The sequence below is a fragment of the Leuresthes tenuis genome, unplaced genomic scaffold (genome assembly GCF_036924035.1).
Source record: "Leuresthes tenuis unplaced genomic scaffold, fLeuTen1.0.hap1 SCAF_1, whole genome shotgun sequence".
Classification (NCBI taxonomy): Eukaryota; Metazoa; Chordata; class Actinopteri; order Atheriniformes; family Atherinopsidae; genus Leuresthes; species Leuresthes tenuis.
Window position 1 is genome coordinate 19,048,084 of NW_027325355.1, and position 19,666 is coordinate 19,067,749.

Genomic DNA, 19,666 nt, shown 5'->3' on the forward strand with positions numbered 1-19,666 from the left:
TTAACTAAATAAATAGCTGAACACAAGACCCATATTTACACATTATTCCTCAGAAATTCATTCATTATATTTTGAGGTTTTTATGTTCAGAAATTAGTTTGAGCTGGACCCACAGAGTCAAACCTGTTATTCTAGGTTCTAGCTGAGATGTTTAAGTTCTATTTATCACTACTTCCTGCATCGTTCTCAGTTTTCATGATTCGTAAGTTGGTAGGTCTAAGGCTGAGATGTCATGTTTACTTCTGTGGTCATGACAGTTTTAGCAATAAGAATGGGGGCTGTAAATAGAGGGCAGTTTGCTCACAAAGCGGTTTATCACGTCTCATCACGTGTCACATTTAACACACCATTTTTATAAAGTGACACTGCTAAAGGCGATGGAAAACCCTTGTGGCTAAATTTTATTCGCATAGATGAATTCCGAGGTGGTTAGTAATGTAGGTTCATCAAGGCACTCACTGAAATCTACAACACCAGCCAAGGTTAAACACCAACAAATAAATTATTAAACTGGATTTAAAACTCAAATATTACAAGCCCTTTGGATTTTTTATCTTGCATATAATGAGTTCCAGTGCTGGAATAATGTTGTCTGGATTCAGCAAAGATCTTCATGCACTTTATGCTTCAAATAAGACCATTAGTCTCAATGAGAAAAAAGTACTTGAAAAACACAAGTTTAATTTCAGACTGTTTTAATATTTAGGTTTGGATTATAGGATTTTAAACGACCTGACATCTCCTCTGTTGTGTAGCTGTGTATACAGGCTCATCATCTTTTGCAAGATCCAGCAAAATGTCCACTAACAGACTGTACCATTGCAAACATACTGCACCTCTTGGATATGTCCGTCAAACAAAATAATGCTGCATTGCTATGCATGTGTTGTGCACTCAAGCATTGTGTTCATATTTCAGCTGTGTGTGCTCAGAGCTGCCGAGGGACAATAGATGCATAAATGCTTGTAGCTGAAATCTGACATAATTCATCAAACAGTAACATTTCTGTATAAACTGTACGCTGTCCCAATAAAGAAAAAAGAACTATGAAAACATCCAGTATAATGAATTAGATGTGTGATAATCCACATTCTTAGAATATGCAACAAAAATATTTCAGCTTTTGTTAATAAAATAATTTTCCAACAACAAACATAGGCCACTTTAACAATTTTCATAAAGTCTTGACAAAAAACATGGATGACATGGCCACCTAAATCGCTCTTTCCCAAAAACTTTGGTGGGTAAACGCTATTTTCCTGCATGCTGTACCAATTTGGGAAACAAAAGCACGACACCATAATCAATAAACTGCTACTTTGAACCTTTTTTTTGAAAGTGCTAATTAATTTGATTCCAGTACTGACTAGCTGAGATGTTTAAGTTCTATCAAATAACTTCAACATCAAGCATAACACATTTAGTATTCTTCTTCTGATTTAAATGTTTTCATAGATTTCCCAACTTGGATCATCCTCCTCATTTTTCAGGTTAACAGCTACTGTGCTGCCTGCTGACTTTGTTCCACGTTGACAGTTAGAATAAGAAGTAGTTTCGTAGACATCATCTGTTTCGTGCTGAAGACTTTCGTATGTGTCATCATAGGATGTGTCTTCATCCTAAAAAATAAATAAAAATCTTGAATGATTACTCGAACTGTCTCCACTGAAGCATCTTCTCCCTCGAAGAAGGCCTCCTCAGTCCAAACTTCTCTTTTTGCATGCAGTCTTTTAAAAATAATTGGTTGTAAATTGCTCACAGCAGCGATTCACACTACTGAAGCGAAAATAGTTTCTCACTTGTAAATTTTCGAATAAAGCAACGACTAAACGTGAATGCATGTAACAGGCACTGAATGATAAAATGTTACTCACAACAGAGGCATGAGCTTCATGTTCAGATAATGCATATGCTTCTGATATCCAGATGTCACTGTCACTGTGAATACCAAGGGAAACCATAGTTAAAGGGACAGGTGCTCATATGGAGGAAGGACATGTGAAATGACTCAATTAGTACATATTTATCAAAAGAGCCAAAATAATGAAAAAAAACTTTCAGTAGTCTCTCACCGACGACACAGTCTCCTCCGGAGAAATCCTAGGATAACTACAATTAATACACAGACACCCGTCACAGCACAAGGAATTGCAAGAACTGTAGAATAGTTGATGTCTTCATCCTCTAAATTGTAGAAAACAATGAAAAAAAATTACATTCAAAAGTTACAATTGGAAAAACAAGCCATTATTAGATAAGACAAGAGATAATATAAATATTTATCAGTCCTGCAGTGGGGAAATTCATTGTTACAGCATCAGATACAGGATTGCAGGCAAATAGGAATCACCTGCTACACTATTCCCATATCATGTTCATGTTAAGACAGTGGGGATTAAACACATTGAATCTAGGAGGTATAATGAAAATATATGTAGTGCTTACCTTCCACAGTGATGTTGAGATGGAGAATAAAGGTTCTGTCTAGATTTGAACACTCACAGGTGTAGTTCCCACTATCAGCTGGTGTTAAATCGTTCAGGTGCAGAAACACAGTCTGATTCTCTGTCATAAGTGTGAACCTGGAGCCACATTCATGAACAAAGTCGTGTCCATATCGATACAGCAGACGACACCCTTCTCTCCAGCTCCCCTCTGTTCTGATCTTACACACTATCATAGTGATGATAGTCTGGGTTTCATTGGTGCATAATGGAGTAACATCTGGTTCCTTTCCAATTGTCTTCACAAGAGTCACTGCAAGCAAACGATACAATTAATATGAAATACAGTCTGGGGGAAGAGACTGCTGTAGTTTTTATTAAAAGAAATTAAACCACATTTTGACTCAATTAGAACACAAAGAATTAAGACATCACCCTTAAACCAAAAAAGGAGAAGAGAAAAATAACTTTTGTAAATTGTACTTCATGAAAACTAGTTTCTTCGCATTACCTTCACTGTTATAACACAGAGCTGGTGGGAAAAGCAGAACAAAGCACAGCCTCAGCACATCCATATTAGTCCAGCATCTAAGCAACAGTGCAATTGCTGCTATAAGCGTACAGCACTGCACTGAAGGGAGGAGCCTTGACTCATTCTTTTGAACACATGCACAGAACCTGATGATTTTGCTTATGAGGGTCCCTGAGTGAAATGATACGGAAGTATGTAAGTGGCAGTTACAAGGATAGATTTTTGAATTCTGCAAATATACAGAAATTAAACAAAAAAAGCAAAGTGATATCATTGCAGTATTATCATTGTAAGCTGTGATTGTGTATGATTATTGCTTATTGCTGAAGTGACCTCCTGTACCGTTCTATTGCTTGAACATTCTGTTACATAGAGGGTTTGGCAGTATTCTCCATTATTTTCATCAACATGTGCACATCCTTCTTTGTATAAGCAGCTCCAGAGCAGTCTTCACGATAGAGCCAGACTTCTTTCATTGTTCAGTTTCTTTGAGTCACTGGCTCTGATGCTGCTGTCTCTACAGATGACTGCAAAGCAGATGAAACTTCCTACCCCAGATTTGCATAAGACATGCAACACCTTGGTGTAGATAACAGAAGGTTTCTTAAGAAGTACAGTCTGCTCTGTCCATTCTCGCACACAGCTTTGGTGTGACATTTCCAGTCCAGTCTACTGTCCAGGTATACCTGCAGACCTCTTTACCTGAGATGGAAACAGTGTTTGGCTTATTTCTGGTCCCCCTAAATTCAGCATTCATCTCTTTAGCTTTGATTGTATTTGTGATGCTTAAAAGTGTTGGTCCAACTTCATAGTTGTGTGGCTCCAGCTGCGGAGCCAGCCGGTAACCCCCACTTTTACGCAATATATGCATTATCTGCACTATTATCTGCATTATTGCGCACACAAACATAATGACACACAATTCTTGTTTATTTATATTTATATTTATTTGACATTGCTGTCGTTGTATTTGTAGTGAACACATCTTGTTAGCTTTTGATTACATAAAACTATGTCAATTTTTCACACCAAACAACTGTGGAGTCACCTGAGTAGTTTTGGAGAGAACAGGACTCTGAGCTGTACAGGAAGTCTGAGCTGCACAAAGTGAAGACACAGTGGTGTGAGAGTACAGTGTATTGAGAACTCCTGTGCTGCCGATCGCCTTCTCAGAAACAACCTCCGGTCTCACAAACTGTGGTCTGTTTTGGAGGTAGTCAGTAATGCAGGTGGTTGTGGCATCCACCTGGATTTTCTTCAAATTTGATGCCTTTTTTTCATTATGAATTACCAGCCTATATAATAAAGCAAAATTTCCTCAAACCAATTGTTATTTATTGTAACGACAAGAAAAGATTGTGTTAGTATTTTTGCACTTTTCGTTGAACATGTGCGGTTTTAGTGCTACAGACCCACATCATAGTAAATGGTAAATGGTACTTGTATAGTGCTTTTCTAGTCTAGCTGGGGTTCAGTGTCTTGCCCAAGGACACTTCGACATGTAGCCCAGAGAAGCCAGAGTCAAACCACTGACCTTCCGATTGATGGGCGACTGCTTTTCCTCCTGAGCTACAGCCGTACATGCTTTTAGGGCAAGCATGGTTGGACTCTCACGACAGCACAACTGCTCTTTCCAGAGTCATTACAAACTTTTCCTACCACCTTTCCTTCATATTATGACATTTTTCAGCGAAGTAAAGGAAATAGGCTTAGGAAAAGATGATAGGTCATTTTTTGCCTATTCAACCATATACACACTCGCTTACCTTCTTATCTGATATTGAACTGTTTGGTATGAAGACACAACACTTGAGTGCCATATTTAGGTGCATTAATTCACACATGTATGCCTAACATTACACAAAACTGGCGTACTTTCTGCTTGATTGACGATTGTTATCTTCATGCAATCAATTTGATTCATATTAATTCCTCTAGATTTAATCCAGTTTCTCTTCTTCAGCTGCATTTTAAATGTATTTTTTATTGTGTATTTTAGTTCAGCTTCTTGCTCCCTGTTCTGGTTAATATCTGCCGGATTTTTCATTATTCATTTCAGGTGTTTTCTGCTTAGATTCTAGTTTGTGGTTCGAGGCCTCATTTTTGGCTTTCTCTGTTCCCTGTTATCGTCACTAGATGTCCTCAGTTGCCTTCACCTCATCTCTTCCGAACTATGCTACTTCCTGCTTCTTGTTACTCATTTCTCACCTGCATCCACCCATCACCCCTCCTGCAACATCCTTTTTTTTGTGCTTTGTCAGATCCTCATTGCATCATCAGTGTTGACTCGCTTTTTCTTCTTTTGTTTCACCACTTACCTCCATCCTGTCTTGTCCTGCTCCTGGTGCTCTTCTGACCACTCACAGCAGCAGTAATAAGTGCTTGGCTGACATGTCACTGCAACATATAATCCAGAGCATATATGAAAAAAAAAAAATCAGTCACCTGGTCTAAAGAAATCAAAAGTGTTATTTTGAGTCTTTGGTAATAAACCATTACATATGGCAAATTGTTGCTCTGAGTTAAGGACAAAATAGTGAATAGATAAGTTGAAACAGGTGCAGTTTGAAGAGTGGGTTTTCATTTTATCCCCCCAACAAACTATATTAAAAATAGAAGTTAGTAAAATGAGGAATCCAATTAAACACAAGAAACTACCCTTATATGTTACATTACAGTTGAACAGTAATGATCTATAATTAAATAAATGTCTCTGGCATGTTTCTGTCGACCTCTTTGCTCTCTGTTGTCCTGTTTTTCACAGACTTTGTTATGGGCTTGACCTTAACCAAGCAGTAATGGGTAAAGAAATGCTAACAAAAAACAACTGGATCCTAAATAGACATGTCAAAGTTACTTGTCAGCAAGTATATTCCCAGCCTGAGGGGAGAGTTAATGCATTTTCCCAATGGTCACCACAAAGATGATGATGTGTGTGTGTGTGTGTGTGGCTCACACTCCTCTGACTTTGTCACTCTGAGACAGTAAAGTTAAATTAAAAAGAAGGTTAATCTGGAGACCGATACCACCACCCTTTGACCCGGTAGAGACCACCATAAAAGATCTTTCTGTCACTCTCTTTTTCAATCTATTACATTTTTTTTAATTAATTCACCATATACGTCATGTATGAGTCTTACTAATCAAACATTAGACCAATCCAAGTGTTACAGCTGGATTGGTCTAATGGTGAGTACAGCTGGACTCACTGTCAAGTCTTAATTGCAAACATGATTTTAAGTTTCAGATTGAAGATGTTCCATTTGTATTTTTGTGTTTGTGTTTCCTTTGTTTCCTTTGTTTAAACAAGTTTAAACACTGTGAAAGCAGAGACTGTGAAAGCAGAGACTGTCATGTTTAGCCACTTCCTGCTCAGGAACAGACAGTTTGACATTTAGGAAGCTGCAGTTCAAAGGGGCGGCAGTTTGTCCTTTGACTTTGCAACAGACAGCAACAGTTATGTCATGATCAGTATGGATGTGTGCAGACTCTGCTTTGTTCTGGTTCTTCAACTCTTCTGCATGTGTCTCGGAAGTGAAGGTAATAAAATATTTGGTTTAAAGAAGACAGCCATCTATCATTTCCTTATATCTCGTGGGATGTCAGTAATGTCTTAAAAATGAGACATAATACAGTAATAACACATTATTTCATGTACACTTTTTTTCATGCAATCGCTCACAGTGACGCTTGTGAAGACAATTGGAAAGGAACCAGATGTTACTCCATTATGCACCAATGAAACCCAGACTATCATCACTATGATAGTGTGTAAGATCAGAACAGAGGGGAGCTGGAGAGAAGGGTGTCGTCTGCTGTATCGATATGGACACGACTTTGTTCATGAATGTGGCTCCAGGTTCACACTTATGACAGAGAATCAGACTGTGTTTCTGCACCTGAACGATTTAACACCAGCTGATAGTGGGAACTACACCTGTGAGTGTTCAAATCTAGACAGAACCTTTATTCTCCATCTCAACATCACTGTGGAAGGTAAGCACATTCGATATTCTTATCCTAATAAACTAATCAATCAGATACAGGTTTGACATTTCATGCCATGTAAACAAGAGAAAGAAATAACTTGGCAGCATGATTGTATGTAAAATCAAACTAATTTGTTTTGATTTTTATGATAAATTATCTTTACTTTTGAATGGAGATTCAAAAATGGTTCACACACATAGTGTTTTTTAGTACAGTGTGTGAACCATTTTCTTGGTTCACACACTGTACTAAAAAAAAACGCAACCTGACTACAAAATAAAAATATAAAGGATAAACCATAATGTCTAGAAATTAAGGCTTTTAAATATGCACAGTCACGACCCAGCTTAGTTGACCGTGACAAAAACGGTTAAGGACACACAAAATGCCAACGAGATCGCTTTATTTCCGCAAAAATAGAAGCCATGTATGACTAAAAAAAAACTGAGCATGAGACGATCAGCGTTTCAGTAGGCAAAATGTGGATGTGTGATGTTGGTAAAATGTCAAAGAAACCAAACAGCAAACAAAAGAGTGACTGAAAGCTGGACCTTTCATAGCCCAGATGTGCTCAGGCCAAAGGAACCACCTACTCAGGCTGGATCAACCTGCAGGTGGACAAAAATATAAGTCAATGCTCTTAAGACACAAAAGGTTTAACTCGGGAGTCACGCTATTCTTTGTCCATTGCTGTGTTCATTTGTATTGTAAAAACATTAAATCAATAATGTTTTTTATGTTGCAGAGGACAAAGAGGTCATCAGTACAAAAGGAACATCGTTTTCATTTCCACTGATTGCTGCAGTGGCGGCCATCATTACAGCTGGAATTATTCTGGGAATCTGCTTCAGGAGAAAAAGTTACGGGTGAGAAGATATCATTAATGTATTGAGATTTTGTTTTGGGGCATTTTTTATGTCAATTTAATTTCTGATATCCTGTTTTATTGAAAGTGGTGGCTGGTTAAGGTCAGAAACATCTGGATTAGCTGGTCTTGACACTCATGGCTCTTTGGTGAGTAATGAATTCTTATGTCAAGCTTGTTTTATTAGATTGTTCAATGTTCACTCTTCGATATGGATCAAAATGCATTCAAAACTCAGGTTACAGTAAATGTAGCGTCTCAAAGTTTGAAAAAATGCTTGATAAAATTTGATTTTGAACTAATTTGTAATAAGATTTCTTTCTGCTCTATTGTCCAGGATGAGGATAAAATTGATAACCCATACGCAAGCCTTCAGCAGCGGACAACAGATGTCTATCAAACGGTTTCACGAATTTACTCTCCATGAGAAGTCAGCAAGAAATACGAGTCTGTGATGAGCATCATGGTGTTGTGCCGATTTATCAGAACAGCAACAGTGAACTTTCACCACTGTAGGATCAATAAAGTTTATCTTATCTTATCAATAGTTAGTCTATTAATATACCCTAATGTGATAAAGTGGGGAGTTACACCATTTGTCACCAAAGGCATTAACCCTAATTCTGTCGTGATTGAAGTTTTTTAGTGTTATTTTGTCAGACGTCAGTGGACACTTACTATCCCGGGTTTGTTTGTGTTGTACTTCCTACTTGACCTTTTTTGAGTTAAAATACATCAACATCTGTGAAATCAAGGCTCAAAAGTGTTTAGTTCACCGTCTTTATCGTTTAACAGTTTGTTTGGTCATTTGTGAACTTACCTTGTGTTCCATGGTCAAAATGAAGAACAAAGGAATCTATTCCTGTTTTATAGCCTTTGGACTTCATGACGTCATGAAAGAGACCAAGCAGAAGGGTATTTAAGGCTGGACTATTGGTCTAAAGAGAGGGCTGTGACCATGTGGCTGGGTGCATGTGGTTGGAGTCTAGTCATACTTAATTAACCAAATTAAGCTTTCATTTAAGATGTTTGTTTGTAGTTTTTTTGTGTTGATTGGGGAGAATAAACACCTTTTGATTTCCACCTGTGGCTTCACAACTATCTTACATAAATTAGTCATTTTTAAGATGACCAGAATATTTAGTATTTCAGATGAATAACATTAGCACAGCTTAGTTTCAGTTGTTTTCCTTTGCAGTCGGAGTGTAAGCCACAAGTTAAATGAGCCACACTTACTGTCTGTTTAGTTTAGAATACTGTATTTCAGTTTAATCAAACCGGCACACTTGGATGACAGTATTTGATCATTATTTTCTGTAAGTTGCAGTGCCTGAAGCTGTCACATCAGAGGGGGATTTGCTCATTTTTTCAACTTTATCCGGTTTACATATTTGACTTAATTTTCAGATAAAGTCAACATTTGAATCCAAAATTATGCCCAGTTATCTTTTGACTGTTGATGGCATCTTTAATAAATTATTTTCTGATAAAGTCAAAGTAGCCTAAAATACAAAGAAAAGCTCAGATGGATACAGCTACAGTTAAAAACTAAGTCAGACTTAAAAATTACAAATGAGACTTTTTCCCTTTTACCTTTTAGACTGAAGTTGACTGAGTGACCTGTGAATGATCTCCACCAAACAACTGAATCAGTTCATAAAATGACATGACGCCAAGACAAATCCGGCAAACATGATGCCTGTTGTGCAATACTCTGTTGTGCTGGTATGCTTGAAAAATCTACAGAGTCTGTGCTCATTAGCCCAAATACAAAGTTTTCTGTTCCATGGCCATTTCTTGTTTATCCTGGGCTGGTGCCTGACACCCCTGGATTGTTTGATGGCCACATCTGGCGCATGTATTTGAAACAGAAGAACGTGTTTCAAATACATGGGTCAGCAACGTCAGTACTTTAACATTACAAGATTTACAAATAATATTTCAAAGGTAAATAGAAATTGTGGAGAATTTAACAGCAGTACCTTTCTTCAGTAACAGACCCTTAGTTACTCTCAGTTCAACATAAAGCTGTTTACTGTCTAGTGCAAAAATACTGTTTATACTGCCTGCAGTACACCCCATCGAATGAGGGCTCTCCTTCCTTACAAAACGTAGTTCAAGCCCAACTTATAGGTGTCTTCTTCTCAAAAATATTATCATTTTGTGCCTTTGTGTATATGTTGCCTCAGGATGAAAATATACAGACACCCACACAAGCAGGAGGATTCAGTATATTTTAAGGGAAGGGAAATGTGAAAAAGTCTGATACACGCAGAGTACACAGACATGTGTGTAATTCATACAGTAATAAAGGCTTAAAGGCAGAAAACCACAGAGGTTTATCAAACTGCATCTGTTGAGCTGTCTTTCTTTAAAGTCTTTTGCACAAGTGAGAAGGAGATGCATCTCCAGTGTCACACAAGCAGCAGAATAAACCATGTGGTACATGTGGGTAAGAACAGGAAGAACACACAGGAAGCATGACTGTGTCCAGTCAACCTGACACCTCACCAACTGCTACAGCTGCCTGAGAGAGAGAGACGGTGATGCTCAAAAGGCCTTAAAAACCCAGTAACTGCACAATATTACGTAACTGATAATAATAACTGATACACAGTGGTTAGGAGTGAAATCATCAATGTGCCAAAAATAGATACAGCAGACATTTTCATTTAAGAGTCAAGAATAAAACACTGAACAGAGGACGACCAAAGAGGAACAGTCATGTTCACCAATAAAACATTAAAGTTTTACAGTGAAAAATATGTATTACATTAAAAGTTTTGATTAAATGCACCCGAAATAAGTTTGTTGGGTAAAATAGTTACTTTTTGGACAGCAGGTCCTGTTTCAGTTATTAGTGTGAACACATGAATCACATAGAAGTAAATGTGGAACTTTAAGCTTTACAACTCTGTCCCTAAATGGGATTTTCAGACATATCTGTATTATTTGTGTATTGTGGAAGTTAAATAAAGCTCATTCTCTTTTTGCAGGTAGACACTGTACGCTTCAATGTCCGTTACTTCCTGCAAGAAAATACAAGGTTTGAAAACATTATTAAAGCAAAATGAAGGGCTGTATTCACAGTATATATTTAACCATTTACAGTACCGTGTTTGGTTGAGTGGTTATGGACAATTCTCGTCTTCTGTTGGGTAAATTAAACAAAAGAAACTCATTACAAACCATTCTTATCTCTGCTTTGAGATAAAAACAATTATGAGAAGAAAAAAAATCTGTGTTTAAAACCATCAGTAAACCAGAACAACAACCTACAATAATGTGCATCTCTAACAGCTAAGAAATACTATGTTACTTTACAAATCAGTTGCTTTAATATTGTTGGTGATCGGCAGACATTTTTATATTGCTGTGATCAGTTGTACATGAATATGAAGTAAACAGGAGCAGGAGACGTTCAAAGTTAAGCACACACTGAGAGCTTTCTAATATCCTGCAGCAAGTGTGTTAATCATAATTATATTAACAAAAGTTTCTATGATTCTACTCTTTATCTATATGATATTCATCTCATACCGATGGCAGATGTGTCTGCAGATAACTCCCAGGATGACTGCAGGTATAATCATGATACTCAGTACGGTAACTCCAATCACAGCGTTAGATAAAGGTGGTTGAGTAGAAATGTTCACGTCTTCGTTCTCTAAGAAATCAGAAAAATAGCTGAGATATTTATTATTTGGAAAATAATATAAATCTAAACAGACTGCTATGAGCACAATATTATAAAGATAAGTGTTCTCATTGGTAATTTAGAGTCTAACTGGTTTTGCTGATTTGATTTTGATGAAAGTATGTATGACTTCTTTCATTCAGGTTATTCATAAAATTCTTAACATAATAGCAACTGTTAACAATAATCAGGAGATCACAAACAGTACAAATCAGAAAAGTTATCAAATAAAAATCCATCCCTTACCCTCCACAGTGAAGTTGAGATGCAGAGTAACTGTTCCATCAGGACGTGAACAGTCACAGGTGTAGTTCCCACTATCCTCTGGTGTTAAATCATCCAGGTGGAGGAACACGGTCTGATTTACTGTCACAAGTGTGAACCTGGAGTCACATCCATGATCAAAGCCTCGTAGGTGGCGATACGCCAGACGACACTCATCACTTCGATTCATCCCTGTGCTGATTCTACAAACTAAAACAATGATGAAGTTCATCGTCTCATTGCTGCAGATTGGAGTGACATCTGGTTCTTTACCGATGGTTTTCACAAGCGCCTTCTGATGCACTGCTGTTAGAGAGAAAAGTTCATACCGCTTTTATATCTATAAAATGCAAACATTAATTGCAGCATAATAAATTAAAGATGGTGAATAATTTGTTAATCTATTTAAGCCAAAGAGAAGAAAGATTAAACAGAGCAACTATATGTTAGATAAATGATAGATTATAAAAAGAAGAGGCTCTTATACAATACCGTGTGTGTATGAACTAAATGTCTGCACCAGAAGCAAAACAAAAAATAGTTGCAATCTGCCCATACTGGTCAATATGTCTGCTGTAAGAAACAATGCAGATGCAGACCACCTACACTGTACTGTATTATAAGTCTGAGGACACACACACACACTTTGTGAACTGAAAATCTGTGGTTTTGGTTGGTGAAAGGTGCAGAGGTGTGAGCTAGTGTGAGTCTCTCTAAAAAGGAAGTGCGCAACTTTCTTTGTTTTGCTTGCATATTAACACTGAAGAAGAGATTCAATGCACAGAAGAACATACTTTGGGGCCTTTTTGAGATGGCCACAGTGTTGACGGTCTTGTAATCCAAAGGAAATATTGTGCTCAAGTGAGCAATTTGTGAGACAAAAATGCATCAGCATAAGAGAGCTGAACCTGTTAACTTCCTCAAAGTTAATGTGAAGGTCTAATCGAGGTCAAATCACCTGCTGAAAAGCAAAGGATCACTCATGACGCTCTTAGATCTGTAATATCGGGTCATTTCCCTCAGTATCTTAGAGAGATTTGTGATTTTGTGATCATTTGTCCACAGCTCTAGAACATTAGAATGGTGAGACGGCAACATGCCACAGGCCATTCAAGAAATTACAGAATCAAAGAAACTTAACATGAGACAGACACCAACTGAATTTCATCCTAAGCATATAAAACTAATAATTTTTGCGATTTTAAACCAGTGTTATACAACAGCAAATTAAATCTGTGATGCATTAAATAAACTCATCATCGCAAGTTTCATCCTCAAATTAGTTTACAATAGTTACACAGATTGGGTGCATGTCAAGTTCTTTTCCATCCATTTCCTGACATCTCAAATATTCATTTCTGTGCTGTTTGGACTGCCCACAGCAAAAAGAGGCCGATCTGAGATAGTTTGGTCGAAGTGAATGAAAACAAAAAATAAAAACTTCATACAACATGACAAAGTGGTGCGTTCACTCTTAACATTAGTCTGAGAAATGTTTTGTACACTGTAACTGTGAATCATACTGAAACCTCAGCTTTTTAGGTCACCACAGCCTTTATCCTGTTTCTCACCACTGACCACTGTGTCCTGAGCATGAGCATTCAGTAACTATTTCACAGAACTGTTTCCTCACATACAGCTCAAGCTGTGCATCATATGGCTCTCGTGCACTGAAGCGGGTAATGTAATGTAAACAGACAAGGTAACAGCATGCAGGTCAGTTGGAATTAAAACAGGAAGTAAATGCTGTAAGATTTGGGGTTTACAACGTTTAGTTTCCATATCTCAGGAACAGAAAAGTTCTTAAATTTTAACCTCTTTAACCACATGTGAAAACTTTACAACATGCTCTGGAAAAAAATGTCATGGTATGTAATGCTACGTGGCTTGTACTTCCTGGCATCGATCACGTGTAACAAGTTTTCACTGCTGAAACTCATTGTTTCAATGGAATGGGCTGTTTGTGTCTTCAGTGGTTGGTCCAACTGACAGAAGACAAAAACATTATTGGCGAGCAGATTTTTCAACCTGTCACTTTGACCACAATTTTTTCTCAACACGAGTTGTTTTACAACCAAATCAAAGGAAAATGTCTCCTCTCGCCCACAATGGGACTTTCATAGCCATCAGACTTTTACTTTTAGTCGTAGAAGCCTCTGAATCACAGAATGGCCCAAATGACTTAGATTAAAACATAGTTTCATCTTCTTCAGAAAATACACTAATCAGCTGACACTTCATCCAAAAGAACAGCTGGAGGTGTGAAGAATACAGAAAGCTTTTAGATGCTGCAGTTAAGGCAAGAGAACTGCAATCTGAAGGTGTTAATTGTACAAAGTAAAGAATTAACAACGGCCTGCTGTTTATATCGGGCTGCACATTGCTTGTAATAACCATGATAATCATCTACGTCTCTGACTTAATCAAACTGAAACCAATTCAGTTATTTGAATAGGCTGTTCATAGCTTTAAGATTAACATTTTTTTTTTTTTAAATTAGGTCAATTTTCAAATATGTGTATAGTCCAATTCCAGCACGATAGAACAGACTTAAGGGACAAACTTTCAGTTCATTATAACTCTCTAAGCCATTGATCTGGCTTACCTCCGCCTGCCTGTGTGCAGGTGAGATAAATCATGTTGAAAGGTTATCTAATGTGATATACCACAGTTAAGTTGGAGACTCAACTCAAGTTAAAGAGGAGCGAGCAGATATATGTACATGCACCCACTGATGGAGTACATTTTTGGCTAGCCATATACTATCACTACTAATTTTATAAGTCACCAAAATTAAATTCAATAAAAACTTTCCAATTTAAAAATGGAAGAAGAAAAAAACGGATAACAGCTGCTTTGGTTCACCCTGTGAGTTCCACAGCCTTCAGGTGGTATTCGGGGCATTTTTATCATTATGGGTTTGAATATTTTGATAAATTTTCATTCCATGCACTAGATTTACTTCAGTTTCTCCTCCTTAATCACTTCTTAAAGGTATCGTTCTTGTATATTTTAGTTCTGCTTTTTGTTCTCTGTTCTGGTTAATATCTGCCTGATTTTTCATCATTCATTTCAAGTGTTTTCTGTTAAGATTCTAATATGTAGTTCAAGTCCTCATTTTTGGCTTTCTCTGTTCCCTGTTATCGTCACTAGATGTCGTCAGTTGCCTTCACCTCATCGCTTCCTAACTATGTTACCTCCTGCTTCTTGTTACTCATTTCTCACCTGCATCCACCCATCACCCCTCCTACAACATCCACCCCTTGGTTTTCTTTGTACTTTGTCAGATCCTAATTGTATAGTGAATGGATAAGTTGAAACAGATGCAGTTTAGTTTTATTTGACCCCCCTAACAAATTACATCAAAAATAGAAATTAATAAAATGAGGAATTAAATAAACTAAACACAAGAAACTACCCTTATATGTTACATTTCTAAACTGTAACTTATGAGGTCCATTTAAGTTACAGTACAAACTAATGATTAATGAGTTGAATTGATTTGGAATACAGAGAAGAATCACATTTCAACAAATAAAATCTAAAGAAAAATAAACAGTAATTATCTATAATTCTAACTGGTAATCTCTGTGAATACAAACAATGAATTGCTGTATTTTTAAAGCAGAGTGGAAAGTGAAATGTGGACACAGGGAGCAGAGGAAGTACCATAGAAATACTCAATGTAGAGCAAGAGTCCACATCAAGGTTTTTATTCTATTCATCTAATCAGAATACTTCTGAATGTGGCAGGACTCTGAGTTGTATCTAAAGTCCGATGTGTACAAGGTGAAAAGAAAAGGAGCCAAAACGGTACCCTGTGGAGCCCCAGTACTGCATTCTAGCATTCCACAAAAGCATCTCTTCATCCTGACATACTGTGGTCTGGCAGTCAAATAGTCTGTAATCCACGATGTCAGGGGGCCACTCCCATACCTAGGAGCTAGTCTCTCAGTATAGGAGGTAGTATGATGCTGAAGGCACTGGAGAAGTCAAATAATATGATTCTCACATATGAACCAGGCACATCTAAATAAGCATATGCCCGGTGCAGTATGTACAGAATTGCATCTTCCACTCCTATGTGTTTCTGGCAGGCAAACTGGAGGGTGAAGATCCTCAGCAACCTGCAGTTTCATGCTTGACAAGGAGCGGCTCCAAAGTCTTCACTTTGTGAGATGTCAAAGCCACCAGTCTGTAGTCATTCAGCTCCACCGGTTGGCCTAATTTGGGCACCGGAATGAGACAGGAAGAATTCCAAAGCACTGAGCGTGGAATTATGGAAATGTGGCGTCATTCTAATGATTAACACTCAAGACGTTAACTGATAGACTTTTTCTTTTTAGTTATTTTGACGCATTGTCTTTTTTAATTTTAATTTTTTTTTTTTACACTTTTAGGCTTTCCTGAAAATCTAATAGGATTCAATGTACAGTTTTTTTATTGACTGATTGATTGATTGATTGGCATTGTATTCTTCCATTCTTATCTTTTTGTTCTTCGGTATGTAATCATGGTAAGACACTTTGTGGCTTAGTGCTGCAGCACTCCAGATGATCATAATGGAAAACTGCTAACAACAGGATATCTTTTCACTGCTTCCTACTGTATAACACTATGATAACACAGCGATGGCTGTGAGTGAACTAAATGGAAACTAAATACTGGGGAAGGTGATTGGTGACGAGGTGCAGCTGTGAAACAGAAAACAGGTGACTTGAGTGAAGCCAAGTGTCGGGGGAAAAAACATGACAAGAAATGAACCTAGAAACATGACAAGAAATTAATCTAGAAACATGACAAAAACCTGAAAACATGACAATCACAACATAAAACATGACATTAAGAAGTGATATCACACATACACAAAGATGAATAAAGACAAAGCTGTTTTCCCTCTAATCAACATTTATATACCATCAGTCATGCAGTTATAGTCAACCTGAACATGACAGAACAGGTTATAGCTACACTTGTTTAAGTAAACTTGGGTAAAACACTGAGCCCCAAACTGCCATCGATATTGTCATTGAAGTGTGATTGTAGAGAAAAAACTGCTGCATATATGAGTTATAATATATGTAATAAGAAACACTACCTGGATGGGTGTGGGAATTTGATATTTACAAAAAAAGTCTTCAAAACATTTTCCACTCTAATTTCCTTTTTACGATACAGAAACCTTGATGATGGTATTTCCATTCATTGTCTACCCACCCTCTCATCATGACATGAGCTTCAGCTTTTCCACTGCATACTCACGTTGCTTCCGTGCTGTCTTTCTAAATGTGAAAGTACACACATTTCACACCTTTGATATATCAGTTAAAAGGATGGGGATGGGTGGAGGATGCTGTCAATTTGGTGACTCATGCAAGAGACTGACAGTTCAAGACTTGTCCTGGACAGTGTTTCCTGCTGTCTTTTTACTTTTCTCCTTCTCCAACTCATGACTCCTTACTTTTCCACGTCCCTTTAAAAGAAAAACAAATGGTAGGATTAAAAAAAAGTACACAATGTTAGTGGAATACATGTTTTCATACTCATGCTGTTGGTACTACCCCATGCAAAATAACACCCTAGTGATAAGTTGCCGTCTCACAACCTTTATCCACGGACACAACAACGTTTTAAGCTTGTGAACAAATATATTTGTTATATGTTCTCTGATAAAACTGGGCTGCCTCTAATTAAATCCACCTGCACTACAGTGATCCAACAGATCTTTTCATCTTTCTAGATATCGTTTTGTATCACCGTTTGTGCAGCAGCTGCTTCTTCACACTGACAAAGATCAAGTCAGATCATTTTCTTACATCAACTCAAACATCAACATCAACTTCCCTTCAGAGTGACTGTTGGGATCCACAGTGTGACTCACTGGGTGCAGATTCCACTTACCAGCAATGTGAACTCAGTCATTCAGGTTATCACTCTTTTTCAATCACAGTGCCTCTCTAAGGATAGGCTGATATTATCATTCCAGTTTGCTTTTAGCTGTCTTTAGGTAACACTTTACAAACAAATATCAACTGAAGATTTCTCTTCTGAAAGACTAAACTATATTTACATGTCTAACAGGAAATAACATTTTCTTTGACTGCGAAAGGGAGAAAACACAACAAATCACTGAAGCGTTTCACACACAGAAAATGCAGACACCCTCTGACCTAAAACAGCTCACGTTTCCTCTAATTCTGATATATTAAAAAAATATTATTATAGGGGTACTTTTATATGCAGGGAGGACACGTTTAACCTTACTTGTTTTAGTTATGTCACTACAGAAAGGAGCCCAGAGATACATTATGATCTCACAATCTACAACCACAGACTGACACCACAATGTTGTGGGCATGTGAACAAAGATAAAGTCACAGGATTATGCCATGACTGTGGGCAAAGATATGATTAAGTTGACTGTCACTGTTTATTAAAGAACTAACCTTCATAAACAAGTGTTTAATCAGCCCAGAAATTCAGTTTTGTGCTTTATATCAGTTTAATTTGTAGGTCAACAACTAAAAGGTGACTGGGCTGAAGAACATCATCAAGATGTTTTCATGTGCAGAATTGTTCCAGCAAATGCTGCAAACTGAAAGATGATTATACAAATGCTTCAAAAAGTAAACATTTTTATATTTAAAATATTCACCCACGCATGAGTTTTTCTCCTGTAGCAGATTCCCAGAATAATTCCCACTATAATGACGACCTTCACTGCCGCAACCAGTGGGAATAAAAATGGCATTCCGTTTGCACTGATGATCTTTTTATCCTCTGCTGCTTAAAAAACAGGAAATAATTAATGCACTAAAGATGGATACAGTAATGGATGAAAAAAATATCAAATTACCTTAATCAGTTTTAAGATTTTACTGTGTAAAATGACTAAGGTTGAATTTCTCATGTTCTAAACATACTTATACTTTGTTTTTGCAATTTCATTGAAAAATTACCACCTAAGCAAAGCTAATGTATGAGAGAAAAGTGAAGATTGTGAAAGAGAAAAAGCAAGAAAATTTTAATTTACTATGAAGTAAACAAAGCACGACATATTATATAAGCTCATACCTGAACCTTAACATGTTCAGATAAACACAGTAAATGTATTTACATTCCACAGTGATGTTGAGATGAAGAATAAAGGTTCCGTTGAGATTTGAACACTCACAGGTGTAGTTCCCACTATCAGCTGGTGTTAAATCGTTCAGGTGCAGAAACACAATCTGATTCTCTGTCATAAGTGTGAACCTGGAGCCACATTCATGAACAAAGTCGTGTCCATATCGATACAGCAGACGACACCCTTCTCTCCAGCTCCCCTCGGTTCTAATCTTACACACTATCAGCGTGACGATAGTCTCGGTTTTATTGGTGCATAATGGAGTGACATCTGGTTCCTTTCCAAGTGTCTTCACAAGAGTCCCTGCGAGCAAACAATACAATCAATATGAAATACAGTCTGTGTTAATGATTTCTGTCGTTTGTTAAAATTCTGAAAACTAAATCTGGTTTAATTCCACAAAATTAAAACAAAGAAACTGTTAAGCAGCCATCTTCAAACTGAAAATTATACAAGAACAACGAGTCTTTAAGAAAGTTAGTTTCTCTACATTACCTTCACTGTCCAAAAAAGTTGCAGAAAGTGGCAAAAGCAGAATATAGGACAGCTTAAACACCTCCATATCAGTCAACACATATCATTATGGGTGCAACTGCTGGTATAAGCTTTCAGTATTGTGCTGTGAAGGGGGATGTGGGGCAACACTTTGAACTATTAACCAGACACACTAACCTCAAACTCTGTGCTCCCCCAGATGAGTGGATGTGACATCTTCTAAAAAGGAAATGCATTTACAAAGCTCCTCCCA

At 37.3% G+C, this 19,666-nt stretch overlaps 1 protein-coding gene across 2 annotated transcripts; it reads right to left on the reverse strand.

Annotated features, from left to right (window-relative positions):
* Positions 1–717: 717 nt before the first annotated feature.
* LOC140313170 (uncharacterized) lies at positions 718–19,560 on the reverse strand. 2 transcript variants are annotated; one of them, XM_072391211.1, is made up of 5 exons: positions 19,414–19,560; positions 2,446–2,757; positions 2,073–2,184; positions 1,875–1,938; positions 718–1,619 (listed from the first exon to the last, which is right to left on the reverse strand). In XM_072391211.1, the coding sequence occupies exons 1-5, from the start codon at positions 19,478–19,480 to the stop codon at positions 1,440–1,442; spliced, it is 735 nt and encodes a 244-aa protein (XP_072247312.1). In that variant the 5' UTR covers positions 19,481–19,560; the 3' UTR covers positions 718–1,439. The 2 variants fall into 2 exon arrangements, 1 of the variants encoding a protein (XP_072247312.1); XR_011917025.1 differs by lacking the exons at positions 718–1,619; positions 1,875–1,938; positions 2,073–2,184; positions 2,446–2,757 and adding exons at positions 18,460–18,578; positions 18,910–19,221.
* Between the last annotated feature and the right edge of the window lie 106 nt (positions 19,561–19,666).